This window comes from Ranitomeya imitator, chromosome 2, assembly GCF_032444005.1.
Source record: "Ranitomeya imitator isolate aRanImi1 chromosome 2, aRanImi1.pri, whole genome shotgun sequence".
NCBI lineage: Eukaryota > Metazoa > Chordata > Amphibia > Anura > Dendrobatidae > Ranitomeya > Ranitomeya imitator.
The window spans coordinates 133,811,422-133,826,562 of NC_091283.1; the positions used below are offsets into that span (position 1 = coordinate 133,811,422).

The 15,141-nt window shown below is 41.1% G+C and overlaps 1 protein-coding gene across 1 annotated transcript in view; it reads right to left on the reverse strand.

The window, feature by feature from the left end:
* Positions 1–7,832: 7,832 nt before the first annotated feature.
* Positions 7,833–15,141, reverse strand: part of LOC138666276 (G-protein coupled receptor 143-like) — a 50,719-nt gene continuing 43,410 nt past the window's right edge. Inside the window, exons 8-9 of the mRNA XM_069754503.1 lie at positions 9,816–10,059; positions 7,833–9,004 (exon numbers count right to left, since the gene is read on the reverse strand). Of these exons, the coding sequence (XP_069610604.1) occupies positions 8,946–9,004; positions 9,816–10,059 (303 nt within the window). The 3' untranslated portion in view covers positions 7,833–8,945. The remainder of the gene's footprint in view (positions 9,005–9,815; positions 10,060–15,141) is intronic.

The following is a 15,141-nucleotide window of genomic DNA, read 5'->3' on the forward strand; positions in this document are numbered from 1 at the left end:
CTGCGCCTGTCGCTGATTGTTCGCGGCTGGGGGCCACGTAGTATATAGCACAGACAGGTAGTATATTGCTCAGCCACATAGTATATTGCCCAGCCAGGTAGTATATTGCTCAGCCTCGTAGTATATGGCACAGCCACATAATATATTGCACAGCCACATAATATATTGCACAGCCACGAAATATATTGCACAGCCACGAAATATATTGCACAGCCATGAAATATATTGCACAGCCACGTAGTATATTGCACAGCCACGTAATATATAACACAGCCCACGTACTATAGAGCACACCGATGTAGTATATTGACCAGCCACGTAATATATAGCACAGCACACATAGTATATGGCACAGAGATGTAGTATATAGCACAACCCACGCAGTATCTAACACAGCCCACATAGTATATAACAATGTGGGCACCATATCCCTGTTAAAAAAAATTAAAATAAAAAATAGTTATATACTCACCTTCCGTCAGCCCCCCGGATCCAGCCCAAGCGTTTACCGATGCTCCTCGTGGCGCTCCGGTCCCAAGAGTGCATTGCGGTCTTGCTAGATGATGACGTAGTGGTCTCACGAGACCGCTACGTCATCATCTCGCGAGACTGCAATGCATGGACCGGTCACCGGAGCGTCGCGAGGAGTGGGAAAGGCGCCGGAAGGAAAGTATATAATGATTTTTTTTTAACATTAGATCTTTTTACTATTGATGCTGCATGGGCAGCATCAATAGTAAAAAGTTGGTCACACAGGGTTAATAGCAGCGTTAACGGACTGCGTTACACCGCGGCATAACGTGGTCCATTAACGCTGCCATTAACCCTGTGTGAGCACTGACTGGAGGGGAGTATGGAGGGGGCACTGACTGCAGGGGAGTAGGGAGCAGCCATTTTGCCGCCGGACTGTGCCCGTCACTGATTGGTCGTGGCAAAATGGCCACGACCAATCAGCGACTTAGGATTTCCGTGACAGAAAGACAGAAGGACAGACAGAAAGACAGAAGTGACCCTTAGACAATTATATAGTAGATACACAAATTATTTTGTGCTAGAATCCAGCTGAACATTGTAGCTTCCTAAACGCATCTTATACTGTCGTTCTGCTGGTTTAGGCCGTGGCTCTGCTACTCTGGATGCATCATGTCTTTGCCAACCAGTACCCAAGTATGATATCAAGCTTGGATGCCTATTTTAAAGGGAATTTTCACTAAAATGCCTTGCCCTGTGACAGAAGTATTTCCTTTTCTCGCTCTTGTTTCTCTACATTGCTATTGATGACTTTGTTCTGGTTCTGACAATAACCTTGGTTTTGATCACTACCATGCCTTGCCCTTTGGCATGTCTGCTTAGTTTCAGATTTCCTACACAGGGTTTACATTTTTTACCTGTTCTTAGCTATACTTCTGTTTTACATTTTGGCCTTTTACATTTGGATGAATCTTCTGAAATTGACCCACAGCTTCGCTTTTGACTGTACCACTTTCCCATCTGGAGTACCACTGCCAATCAATGGCCATTTTGCAGATAATAATCTGGAAATCCTCTTGAATGGGCTAAGTGTAAAAAAATGTGTTTTCTAAGACTCTACAGTCTAGTGAGCATCAGGTAGTTTTTAGATTACCACATTCTGGTACATGACCGTAACATAATCACAGGCACATGAATTACAACAGCACTGTCTGCTTCCCGCCTGCCACTGTCAGTGGACCTTTATGAAGCTAGGAACAAAAAAGTTGCTGTGTTAGGCTCTTCCAGTAAGCCATTTTGCTGACTCTCTTGGAAATTTCAGACAACTGCCTTTGTTCTTTTTGCTACTCCTGTGAGCTGGTAGACTTTTTTTTGTGACCACCTAGTCTTTGCTCGCTACTCTGGTTCAAGTATATAAACTTCCAGCACCTGCATGGTGTAGATGTTAAGGCATGTCAGGGCTTTATTGTCTAAGGCACCATTCCCTTGAATTGTGTCTCCAGAAATTTTCTGTTCTACACCTGAGAACTTCTGTCTGGGCTTGGCATCCTTCCCGTCACCACCCTCATTTACTGTACTCCTTGTTGGGTTTTACCAATTGCCTGGCATGTCTCAGTTACATAATCTCCCGAGGCCTTTTAAGGCTTTGTTGGGCACACCCATTTTAAGTTGGCATGCATTTGGACTCTGTTGTTATTTCCTCATACATCTACAATTGATTTCTGCAACAAGAAACTACCTATGGCTCCACAAGACCAGCTGACCCACAAGACTCATTATTTGCTGTAAGCATCTTGAACGGACACAAGAGACTGTTCATACTATGCAGCATTCATTTTTGCCAACTCCTGTGATTTATACAAACGCTCAGGGCTCAAAGTTAATCCATCTTTGACTGTAAAATCAAAACTGTTATTTGAGTTTGTTCACTTTGCATTGCAACCGGCTGTATATCCAGACACCATCTATGTGCTGCTGCAGGCCTGCCATTTTCCTATACTTCTGCCTTCCTAGATCTTTGACTGCCAGTGTATTTTGACTTGCTTGTTTGTTATTCAGCATAGCATATTGCACTAGTCTTCGCAGTTTCACACTTTTCAGCCTGCGGTGTCACCGCTCTGAGTAAGTGTATGCACCATGACCTGCTACTCTGTGAATTCACCTCACCAGATGAACTTAATGTTCCTTAAGGTGGCCTACATAATTTTCTTGCTTTTGTGGAAGTTCTGACCTTGGCATTGACTTAGAACAGAACAATCATGTCTTTTCTGATTATCTGGAGTCGGAAAGGAATTTTTTCCCCCAATGTGGAGCTTACTCTTTGCCACATGGTTTTTTTTTTGCCTTCCTCTGGGTCAACATGTTAGGTTAGGCTATGGGATGAACTAGATGGACTTAAAGTCTCCCTTCAACCTTAATAACTATGCTACTATGTTTTGAGGAATCAGGCTATGTCTGCTTAGCATTATTCCACCTAATATAAGAGGCTTCCCTTGATAACAGTATTCCATCAAGATTTGCACACGGGCTCCAGAAAGATGTAATAAGGCATTGGTGTCCGCTTTTTAAGACAATTCAGCACACCAAGCACAAAATTGTGGATTGTGATCTTTCCTTTCCTTGATAACCTAATCTCGGTAACAACTACAGTGTATCTCCATTTCTGGGAAAGTTATTAGAGGGGTTGTCCACTATTTGGATAACCCTTTCTCATTCCACACGTTTTACCCCATTAGAATAAAAACCAACTACACTCACCTCCAGTGGCGACGCTGTTCCAGCATTTTTGGCACTAGCTTTACCGATGCTCTTGCACAGTTGTTATCACAAGTGAGACCAGCACCCAATCAGCGCTGGCGGCACTGTCATCGCCTTTGGACAGACCAAACATCAAAAGGAAGTCAGAAACGAGCAGCAGAAGCAGCACTGGCTTCCTGTTGATGTTCAATATGACCGATGTCGGGGATAGGCAAGCCGTCGCTGATTAGGTGCAGTGCTCATATAACATAACATCACAAGAGCCACAGGACACGAGTACTGACACCGTTGGAACAGGACCAGTACGGGAGGTGAGCATAGCTGCTTTCCTTTTAATGCAGCCAAACATGAGGAAGATTGAGGAGGGGATGTCCTAGTAGTGGACAATCCCTTTAAGCAGTGTTCCCCAACTCCAGTCCTCAAGAGCCACCAAAAGGTTATGTTTTTTAGGATTTCCTTAGTATTGCACAGGTGATTGAATTCTTGCCTGTCCAGGTGATGAAATTATCACCTGTACAATATTGAGGAAATCCTGAAAACATGACCTGTTGGTGGCTCTTGAGGACCAGAGTTCTTTAACACTGCCTTTAAACATAGGAACATGCTCCTCTTTACCTTCAATTGTATTCCCAAAGCTGAAACCATCTGAAGCTCATACATTTTAGTCATCTGGCTCTGATGTAGAAAGAGAGAGGAACTTGATTGCCCAAAGGTCTTTGTCTCTACTGTGGGAAGAAAGGACACACTCTACAGACCCCATAGACAGACTTAAGTAAGCCGCAAACCTGCCATTAATCTAATGTTGATGGGGGTTCGTTGAGTCTTCCTCAATAGATAATATCATGGAAGAGAAGGATCCAACCTACCTAACTTCAGTAACTGATCCTTATGACAGTGGGTCATGGTGAGCACAGGAATGCTTGGCTAAGCTGAGCATTCTCGTGTATGGGGGAAGCAGGAGGAATAGGTACTTCAAAAGGTTTCCTATCTAAAGACTATAGAGGCATTAACTTTCTGGTGCACCCCAAAGGTCAGGGTCAGAAGTAAGTGATAACAAGAAGATTACCTCACAAAAGTTTGACACCTACTTTCTTTAACAAAAAGCTTTCGATTCTGGTCACTGTTAGGCTACTTTCACACTAGCGTTGTTTTCAATACGTCGCAATGCGTCATTTAGGGAAAAAAAACGCATCCTGCAAAGTTGTTTGCAGGATGCGTTTTTGCCACATAGAGTAACATTACCGACGCATTGCGACGTATTGACATGCGACAGTTGCGCCGTGTTTTGGCGGACCGCCGGGAGCAAAAAACGTTAAATGTAACATTTTTTTGCTCCCGACGGACCTCTTTTTCCGACCGCGCATGCGCGGCCAGAACTCCGACCCCACCTCCCCGCATCTCACAATGGGGCAGTGGATGCTCCGGAGAAATGCATCCGCTGCCTCCGTTGTGCAGCGCATCAAACGCTAGCGTCGGAATCTCGGCTCGACGCATTGCGACGGGCCGAATCCGATGCTAGTGTGAAAGTAGCCTTATTCAAATGCTTTTGCAAATCCTGCCTTCGTTTTCCGTAAGCTGGAGCTGCCGACAAACTCTTAACAACAAATTCTTGATTACTCTGCTTTCCCTCCAAGAACTAATCTATATATCTATCTATATATCTATATATATCTCAACCCAGAAATTATCTAGAACTGTACAATGTAGCAATCCTGCATACTTCATATTCACCGTTTCAACTGATCTATAATATTTGGAACTACCTTGGACTATGGATCGTTACTGATTCTAGCAACACATTCCTGACTTGGACCTCATTCATCTGCCCCAATCTATGCAATTTTTTCCTTGCTTGGATTTCACTGCAGTGCACAACAAGCAGAGACAGATACTATATTGTGAAGAAGAATGCAGTAATCAATACAGGAACCTAATACTGATTGCTGTGAATGGACAGATTAACTGTTCAAAAAAAAAAAAAATAGATTTCACTCATTGATCTCTGTTTCGACTACATCAAAGGGATTATTATTTCACCAAGTTGGATCTGCATTGGATAGTTTGTTTCAAACCAGAGACAGCATTGCATAGATGACAGTTTTTAACACTTGATATTAACACTATAAATATATGGTGACTAGTGATGAGCGAGTATGCTCGTTACTTGAGTTTCTCCGAGCATGCTCAGGTGGTCTCCGAGAATTTTGGCTTGCTGGGAGATTTAGTTTATGTCGACGTCCAGAGAGGTGAATATTAATTTCTCTTAAGTAACAGCACACATGATGACCACCACCAGCAGCAGGAAGCCGGCAGCTGACACTGCACACTACTGAAGAGCAATGAATACTCACTGCTCTCTTTGCGCACAGTCCTGGCATGCAGAGTAGTGAGTATTCCCACAGCTGTGCTCTGCTTGTGAGCAGTGCATGACATCCCTGAATCATGAAAAACAAAAAAACACTCAAACACATCACCAGTATTTTGTTGCAGCACCTCTGGCTTTTATAAAAGCTTGCAGTCTCTGAGGCATGGACTTATGAGTGTCACACAGGACTCTTCATCAATCTGGCTCCAACTTTCTCTGATTGCTGTTGCCAGATCAGCTTTGCAGGTTGGAGCCTCGTCATGGACCATTTTCTTCAACTTCCACCAAAGATTTTCAATTGGATTGAGATCCGGACAACTTGCAGGCCATGACATTGACCTTATGTGCCTTTTTTCAAGGAATGTTTTCACAGTTTTTGCTCTATGGCAGGATGCATGATCATCTTGAAAAATGATTTAATCATCCCCAAACATCCTTTTAATTGATGGAATAAGAAAAGTGTCCAAAATATCAACATAAACTTGTGCATTTATTGAAGATGTAATGACAGCCATCTCCCCAGTGCCTTTACTTGACATGCAGCCCCATTTCATCAATGACTGTGGAAATTTGCATGTTCTCTTCAGGCAGTCATCTTTATAAATCTCATTGGAACAGCACCCTCATAACAGTTTAATAATCCTCTCCTTTGTTTTAATTAACATCTCTTGTGTTGGAGCCATGATTCATGACAGTCCACTTAGTGCAACAGCTCTCCAAGGTGTGATCCCTCCTTTTTAGATGCAGACTAACGAGCAGATCTAATTTGATGCAGGTATTAGTTTTGGGAATTAAAATTTACAGGGCGACTCCATAATTCTTTACCTCAACTGAGCAACTCCATAATTTTTCCCCTATGCTTGGTTAAAAAAAGAAGTAAGCATTACTGACTACCACATTTTTTGTTCTTGATTTCTTTTAGTGTTTCTTAAAGCCAGAAAGTTGCCATTTGAAATGACTTGTTTTGTGCCATGTCTGTGATCTGCATTTTTTCTACAAAATTAAACAACTGAATGAACATCCTCCAAGGCCGGTGATTCCATAATTTTTGCCAGGGGTTGTAGATCGCTCAGGGAGCACCTGAAGCTGGGACGTTCTGCGTAAATAGACTATTTAATGACCGCCAAATCAAGAAGCTGATCAGTGGTCAGTTAGTGCCCCAGGTCGGCCTGTGTAAATGAACCTTTAGAGCAGCTCTCAGAAAACATAGCAGCCAAGCTGAGTGTATCGGGAATCAAGAGAGAAGTTAGCTGGACGATCGTTACGTAGCATATAATATTCTATTTGTATGGGGCCTTTACATATTAATGATACTACAGAGAAGATTTGCATTGTAATTTTGCCTAAAGATTAAGAAGATAAACATAATGAACTAAAAAATAAAATGTGTTGGATTCTGAGTGCCCTAGGTGCACTCAGACTGAGGCGGGTATGCTTCACATGTTGTGGGTGTGCCCCAGGCTCTTTTCGTATTGGGTAGCAGTGTTGAACCAAATTGGGGTGCTTTATGGATGTGCGGTTCCCAGGGATCCAGTGGTTTGTATACTTGGGTATGTGGAGGAATTGTCGGCCGATGAAACTGCCAAAATGGCAATAGCTAGATTGCTCTTCGTTGCAAGGAAAGTGATTGCGAGATACTGGATTAGGGAGGAACCTCCAACCAGACGAGAGTTTGTTGCACAAGTGAATCATATTGTCCAGCTCGAAAAAAGCATCTATACCAAGAGGAATAGGATGGGATTTTTTCAAAAGCTATGGCAGCCATGGCTAAATGGGAATGATTAAGAGGTTGTGGAAAACAATGTTAATAATGCAATATGTTTGTAATAAAGAAGATTTTCTTGTGGAGGAGGGGGGGAAAGTTGGGGTTGGTTATCTGAGGGAGGGAGGGGGGAGAAGGGGTATATTTTCTTGTTAAAATAAAAAACACAAATGCACCTTGTTGTATAAGTAGATAACATTTATTATGATCAATAAAAATTTATCTGATTAAAAAAATAAAATAAAATGTGTTAAAAGGTCAATCCAGTTTTTCTTAACAGGGCACCCAAAAGTAAGAACGTGCAGTCCAACTTTATGATAGGAAGCTTCCCCCCCCCCCCCTTTTATGACCACATTCAACCTTTGATCAAATCAAAGTTAACAGAGGGATTTGTGAGAGCGCAGTATCAGCATGTCATGGGGCCATATAAATAAGGAGATTTGGCCAGAGTAATGACTGACTAGATCTGCTGTGTTTTGTTGGCTGATTATATCCAATACAATCAAAGGTGAGTTTAGATGAACTGTCCAGGCCAAACCGATACCCTGTATGATGCAGGGGCCTAGGAACCGTGCATGACACTGGCATCAAAACGCCAACAGAGGCACACAAGGCATTACTCATGCACCAGTCCTCAGACTGTTCTTTATGTCTTTATCTGGTAGCAGATCTTGTTTTTACTCATATAATAAGAAGAATGGCCACACTGTTTGATGCTGTAAATTTATTATGCCGGTTCCATTCTTGTTCTACATTCACAGTACGTCTCCCATCTGGTAAAACATGTTCAGTCTCTCATTGCAAATGATGAAAGAAGGGGCAATAATACATGAAATTTCACAAACATTTATAATTCATATGTATTTAGCCAGCTGATGAAAAATGTATCCTCCACCCCCCATAGCCCACACACTAATTTAACAAAAGGCTGTGAATGTGTAGACTGACCTGCGATATATGCGATTCAGTTTTTGCTTTCCATGCCCTCACAATTTTCACATTTTATTACACCAATTTAATATCTACATCCCGGTCCCATGAAACTTGCCAATAAATCCAATACATTGGGATATTAAAGGACTGACCAGTGTTAAATTCCCAGAAACCTCCATTTTTTTTTATTTTTAAACACATTCCGTGAATTAGATATTCAATTGCAAAAAGGATGAAGTACCTAAAACTAATCACACTTATGGGTCTTCTACATAACTGCCTAGACAAACGTTAGCCACAATGGAGACGTTGATTGGCTGCTATGAGCAAAGTCTTTTTCATAGCCACACTTTTTTTTATTTTTTATAAATGTCGTTTGAAGTGTAATAGTTGCTCAGTCCAAGATCTTTCTAAACAAAGTACAATTTTTTTGTCTCTATGTATATTGACAGAGAGCCCGAGTCGCACATCAGAACCTCATCCTAATCCGATTGATCTTCTTAACTAACCTTGTACAATTTAGAAAATAAAAAGCTAACTTTTTCACAGAGATCGTTCTAAAAAGCAGGCAGCTGCAATTTTTTAAGATAAATCGAAATGTGCATTCAGACATTTGGAGTCCGGCGTAAATGTTTGGAACCATCTTGAAGGGGCTAGTTAGTGTCGCATCCCTAGGAGACGTACTGCATTTATTTCCAAGGCAGAACAATTCAATTCTGGAGAGAAGCAGAAAGATTACATGCATTTATTGAATATCCTATATTATATATACACATACATATTATCACGGAGAGGATAAAAAAAATTAAAAAAAACACACATTTTTTGGAAGATTGGGAACAGACCCAAAGAAGCACTTTAGGACTCAGAGGCCGCTTGCTTTTGTTAATCAGCACATGTCTCAGATCTTACTTCAATTGAGTGTCCGTTAGGGAGTAGATGTGCTTTGATAGGGTTTACGAGCTGTGCTAGAATGTATAAAAAGGTAACCTGTCGGGAGAATCATGTTCATGTACAAAAACCAATGAAACGACCGAATGTACAAAAAAAACAATGAATGAATGAATGAAAACTGGCTGCACATTTGCAGCTATGTATGCTTTATATGAGACATTTTGGGGAAAAAATACTTTGGATATTGTGTATTAGCTCTTTGACAAAGGGAATGTCATCACCCAGTTCTCTATTTATACAAGCAAAACAATGCTGTACTCAAACTACAGAGAGGCAGGAAAATAGTGGGAGCAGCAGTGCCCAAGTGGGGAACAGCCTATGATCTATTAAATTTACAACAGCAAGACATACAAGGATCAAATGGATACAGATCCTTCATCACAGCTCCAATGAGGACCTCAGCTGATAAGTGGAGGACCTTTTCTTAGTAGTAGTCATACCTGGAGCATGGACCTTTAAACAATACCTCTACCAGAAAGCAAGCCTGCATCCTCTCATACTTGCAAATTTAGAACACTAACTCAATGTTCATTACTACAAAATGAAATGTCTAGGCCCCAATGTTCGGCTTACCCACAGAGGAACCAGAGTCCATCAGTTGAAACAGGTTTGGGAAGGACAGTTTTCCTGTGGCTTGTGCAGACTGTGGTCTTAATAAAAGATTTTCCTCTTCTGCTAGACCTGAATCCTCCCTATCTAGCCTACTTCCGGAAGGTGCTTCTTCAGCTGCACTGCTCCGAGTAACACAAGCACCAGAACTCCTCCAGCCAAAAAAAGCCAGGGAATGTACGCAACAAAACATGGGATTCAAAATACCCTGAAAAACAAAGATCACCATTGTTTTTTTTTTTTTATCTTTAAACCACCAACACAACACATAACACTGCAGCAGTATGAAGAACATAAATCCATAATGAAAGTGCAAGACCACATGACATAACGATTTACAAATCTGGCAGGTAAGCTTAGGTTCCATACAGGCTATAAGTCAATAGCAGATGTATGCAGTCACTTCCATCTGCGGCATACATTCGGCAGGTAATTTCAAAATTTCCCACCAAATGTAATGCTGAATGTGATGTGAACCCAGTACAAAAGTTTACAATATGATACACAATACAACACACAAGATGGTCTACTGTATTTTAGAAATGTTTCTACTAGAAAATCCATTTACCCCCTAAAGAGGCGCTTTTACCAGTTTGAGAATTTTAACCTGATGAAATCATGTAAAAGTGACTGCAGAGCTGAGTAAAACGTAGATACGGTATGCTATTTTTTTATTTTCTTCTCTTCGTAGTGGAGATATCTTGAAAATTTTAGGGTATAATTTATGTTAAATTAAAGAAGGCATTAGCAGAGATTTTTCTTCAGGGGTGTGTACTTCTTCCCCTGCATGAGGTTGACCAATCATAAGTCAGTAGCAACATGCAAGGGAAAGAAGAACAATAGCTTAGAGAAGGTTTTCGCTTGTATAAGACACGTAATGACGAGTCTGATCTAATTGATCTCACTGCAATGCCTGAGAGTAGGGAAGGGCCGAGTGTGATCACAATACCTTTCATCTCACGGCAGTCAATATGGCGGGAAAGAAATTCAGAAGAGCTGAGTGCTGTCTCACCCCCCCTTCCCACACACACATACATCTGTTAAGGCAGCTCTCCTGATGACAGCTGACACCACGCGGTATCAGCCCTGGCCTTTTGGGAACTGATTGGGCCAGATAAATTCCTTAAATACTGCAGTCAATTGTGACAGTAGTATCCAAGTGGTCAAAAGACCGCCAACAGACTGGATTGACCCCCCCGTTACCGTTATTGTGGGTGCAGATCATTGCCATGGTATTCTGAGGTTATCTGATGACCCCAGGGTATAGTGGCCTGTAAGATCTAGCTATAAGGTGATCCTTACAGGCTGTCAGTAATAATGAAAATATATATATATATATATATATATATATATATATATATATATATATATATATATATATATATATATATATATATATATATACACACATACATACATACATACACACACAGTTAGGTCCATATATATTTGGACAGAGACAACATTTTTCTAATTTTGGTTATAGACATTACCACAATGAATTTTAAACAAAACAATTCAGATGCAATTGAAGTTCAGACTTTCAGCTTTCATTTGAAGGTATCCACATTAAAATTGGATGGAGGGTTAAGGAGTTTCAGCTCCCTAACTTGTGCCACCCTGTTTTTAAAAGGGACCAAAAGTAATTGGCTAGATTCAATAATTTTAGATAAAATGTTCATTTTTAGTACTTGGTTGAAAACCCTTTGTTGGCAATGACTGCCTGAAGTCTTGAATTCATGGACATCACCAGACGCTGTGTTTCCTCATTTTTGACGCTCTGCCAGGCCTTCACTGCGGTGGTTTTCAGTTGCTGTTTGTTTGTGGGCCTTTCTGTCTGAAGTTTAGTCTTTAACAAGTGAAATGCATGCTCAATTGGGTTGAGATCAGGTGACTGACTTGGCCATTCAAGAATATTCCACTTCTTTGCTTTAATAAACTCCTGGGTTGCTTTGGTTTTTTGTTTTGGGTCATTGTCCATCTGTAGTATGAAACGACAACCAATCAGTTTGGCTGCATTTGGCTGGATCTGAGCACACAGTATGGCTCTGAATACCTCAGAATTAATTCGGCTGCTTCTGTCCTGTGTCACATCATCAATAAACACTAGTGACCCAGTGCCACTGGCAGCCATACATGCCCAAGCCATCACCCTGCCTCTGCCGTGATTTACAGATGATGTGGTATGCTTTGGATCATGAGCTGTACCACACCTTCACCATACTTTTCTCTTTCCATCATTCTGGTAGAAGTTGATCTTGGTTTCATCTGTCCAAAGAATGTTCTTCCAGAACTGTGCTGGCTTATTTAGATGTTTTTTAGCAAAGTCCAGTCTAGCCTTTTTATTCTTGATGCTTATGAGTGGCTTGCACCGTGCAGTGAACCCTCTGTATTTACTTTCATGCAGTCTTCTCTTCATGGTACATTTGGATATTGATACGCCTACCTCCTGGAGAGTGTTGTTCACTTGATTGGCTGTTGTGAAGGGGTTTCTCTTCACCATGGAGATTATTCTGTGATCATCCACCACTGTTGTCTTCCGTGGGCGCCCAGGTCTTTTTGCATTGATGAGTTCACTAGTGCTTTTTTTTTTTCTTTCTCCTAATATTGTAGCAATTTCTCGGATGAGTTTTTTCTGTTTTCGCAGCTTAAGGATGGCTTGTTTCACCTGCATGGAGAGCTCCTTTGACCGCATGTTTACTTCACAGCAAAACCTTCCAAATGCAAGCACCACACCTCAAATCAACTCCAGGCCTTTCATATGCTTAATTGAGAATGACATAACGAAGGGATTGCCCACATCTGTCCATGAAATAGCCTTGGAGTCAATTGTCCAATTACTTTTGGTCCCTTTAAAAACAGGGTGGCACATGTTAAGGAGCTGAAACTCCTAAACCCTTCATCCAATTTAAATGCGGATACCCTCAAATGAAAGCTGAAAGTCTGAACTTCAACTGCACCTGAATTGTTTTGTTTAAAATTCATTGTGGTAATGTCTATAACCAAAATTAGAAAAATGTTGTCTCTGTCCAAATATATATGGACCTAACTATATATATATATATATATATATATATATATATATATATATATATATATATATATATATATATATATATATATATATATATATATATATATATATATATATATATATTATACACACACACACACATATATATACACATACCAAAAGTTTGGACACACCTTCTCATTTAAAGATTTTTCTGTATTTTCATGACTATGAAAATTGTACATTCACACTGAAGGCATCAAAACTATGAATTAACACATGTGGAATTATATACTTAACAAAAAAGTGTGAAACAACTGAAAATATGTCTTATATTCTAGGTTCTTCAAAGTAGCCACCTTTTGCTTTGATAATAATAATCTTTATTTTTATATAGCGCTAACATATTCCGCAGCGCTTTACAGTTTTGCATACATTATGATCACTGTCCCCGATGGGGCTCACAATCTAGATTCCCTATCAGTATGTCTTTGGAATGTGGGAGGAAACCGGAGAACCCGGAGGAAACCCACGCAAACACGGAGAGAACATACAAACTCTTTGCAGATGTTGTCCTGGGTGGGATTAGAACCCAGGACCCCAGCGCTGCAAGGCTGCAGTGCTAACCACTGCGCCACCGTGCTGCCCTTTGATGACTGCTTTGCACACTCTTGGCATTCTCTTGATGAGCTTCAAGAGGTAGTCACCAGGAATGGTCTTCCAACGATCTTGAAGGAGTTCCCAGAGATGCTTAGCATTTGTTGGCCCTTTTGCCTTCACTCTTCGGTCCAGCTCACCCCAAACCATCTCGATTGGGTTCAGGTCTGGTGACTGGAGACCAGGTCATCTGGCGTAGCACCCCATCACTCTACTTCTTGGTCAAATAGCCCTTACACAGCCTGGAGATGTGTTTGGGGTCATGGTCCTGTTGAAAAATAAATGATGGTCCAACTAAACGCAAACCGGATGGAATAGCATGCCGCTGCAAGATACTGTGGTAGCCATGCTGGTTCAGTATGTCTTCAATTTTGAATAAATCCCCAACAGTGTCACCAGCAAAGCACCCCCACACCATCACACCTCCTCCTCCATGCTGCACAGTGGGAACTAGACATGTAGAGTCCATCCGTTCACCTTTTTTGTGTCGCACAAAGACACGGTGGTTGGAACCAAAGATCTATAATTTGGACACATCAGACCAAAGCACAGATTTCCACTGGTCTAATGTCCATTCCCTGTGTTCTTTAACCCAAACAAGTCTCTTCAGCTTGTTGCCTGTCCTTAGAAGTGGTTTCCTAGCAGCTATTTTACCATGAAGGCCTGCTGCACAAAGTCTCCTCTTAACAGTTGCTGTAGAGATGTGTCTGCTGCTAGAACTCTGTGTGGCATTGACCTGGTTTCTAATCTGAGCTGCTGTTAACCTGTGATTTCTGAGGCTGGTGACTCTAATAAACTTATCCTCAGAAGCAGAGGTGACTCTTGTTCTTCCTTTCCTGGGGCTGTCCTCATGCGAGCCAGTTTCTTTGTAGAGCTTGATGGTTTTTGCAACTGCACTTGGGGACACTTTCAAAGTTTTCCCAATTTTTCGGACTGACTGACCTTCATTTCTAAAAGTAATGTGGCCACTAATTTTTCTTTACTTAGCTGCTTTTTTCTTGCCATAATACAAATTCTAACAGTCTTTTCAGTAGGACTATCAGCTGTGTATCCACCAGACTTCTGCACAACACAACTGAGGGTCCCAACCCCATTTATAAGGCAAGAAATCCTTCTTATTAAACCTGACAGGGCACAACTGTGAAGTGAAAACCATTTCCGGTGACTACCTCTTGAAGCTCATCAAGAGAATGCCAAGAGTGTGCAAAGCAGTCAAAGCAAAAGGTGGCTACTTTGAAGAACCTAGAATATAATACATAACAAAAAAAGTGTGAAACAACTGAAATTAAGTATACAATTCCACATGTGTTAATTCATAGTTTTGATGCCTTCAGTGTGAATGTACAATTTTCATAGTTATGAAGATACAGACAAATCTTTAAATTTATATATTCATTCTGGTATCGCACCAACCCTGAAGAATAAAGCAGTCTTATCACTTATACCGCATAGTGAACTGCGCAAAGATAATAAGAACTATTCTTGTATTGTTGTCTATTTGTTTATTCTGCCTCCCAAAAATCGTAATCGTGTCATATTTATCATGTACACTCTGCTAGGTGCTTACGTCGGGGTTTCCGTGTAAATCCACACAGCCACGATTCTGATGAAACCCACGAC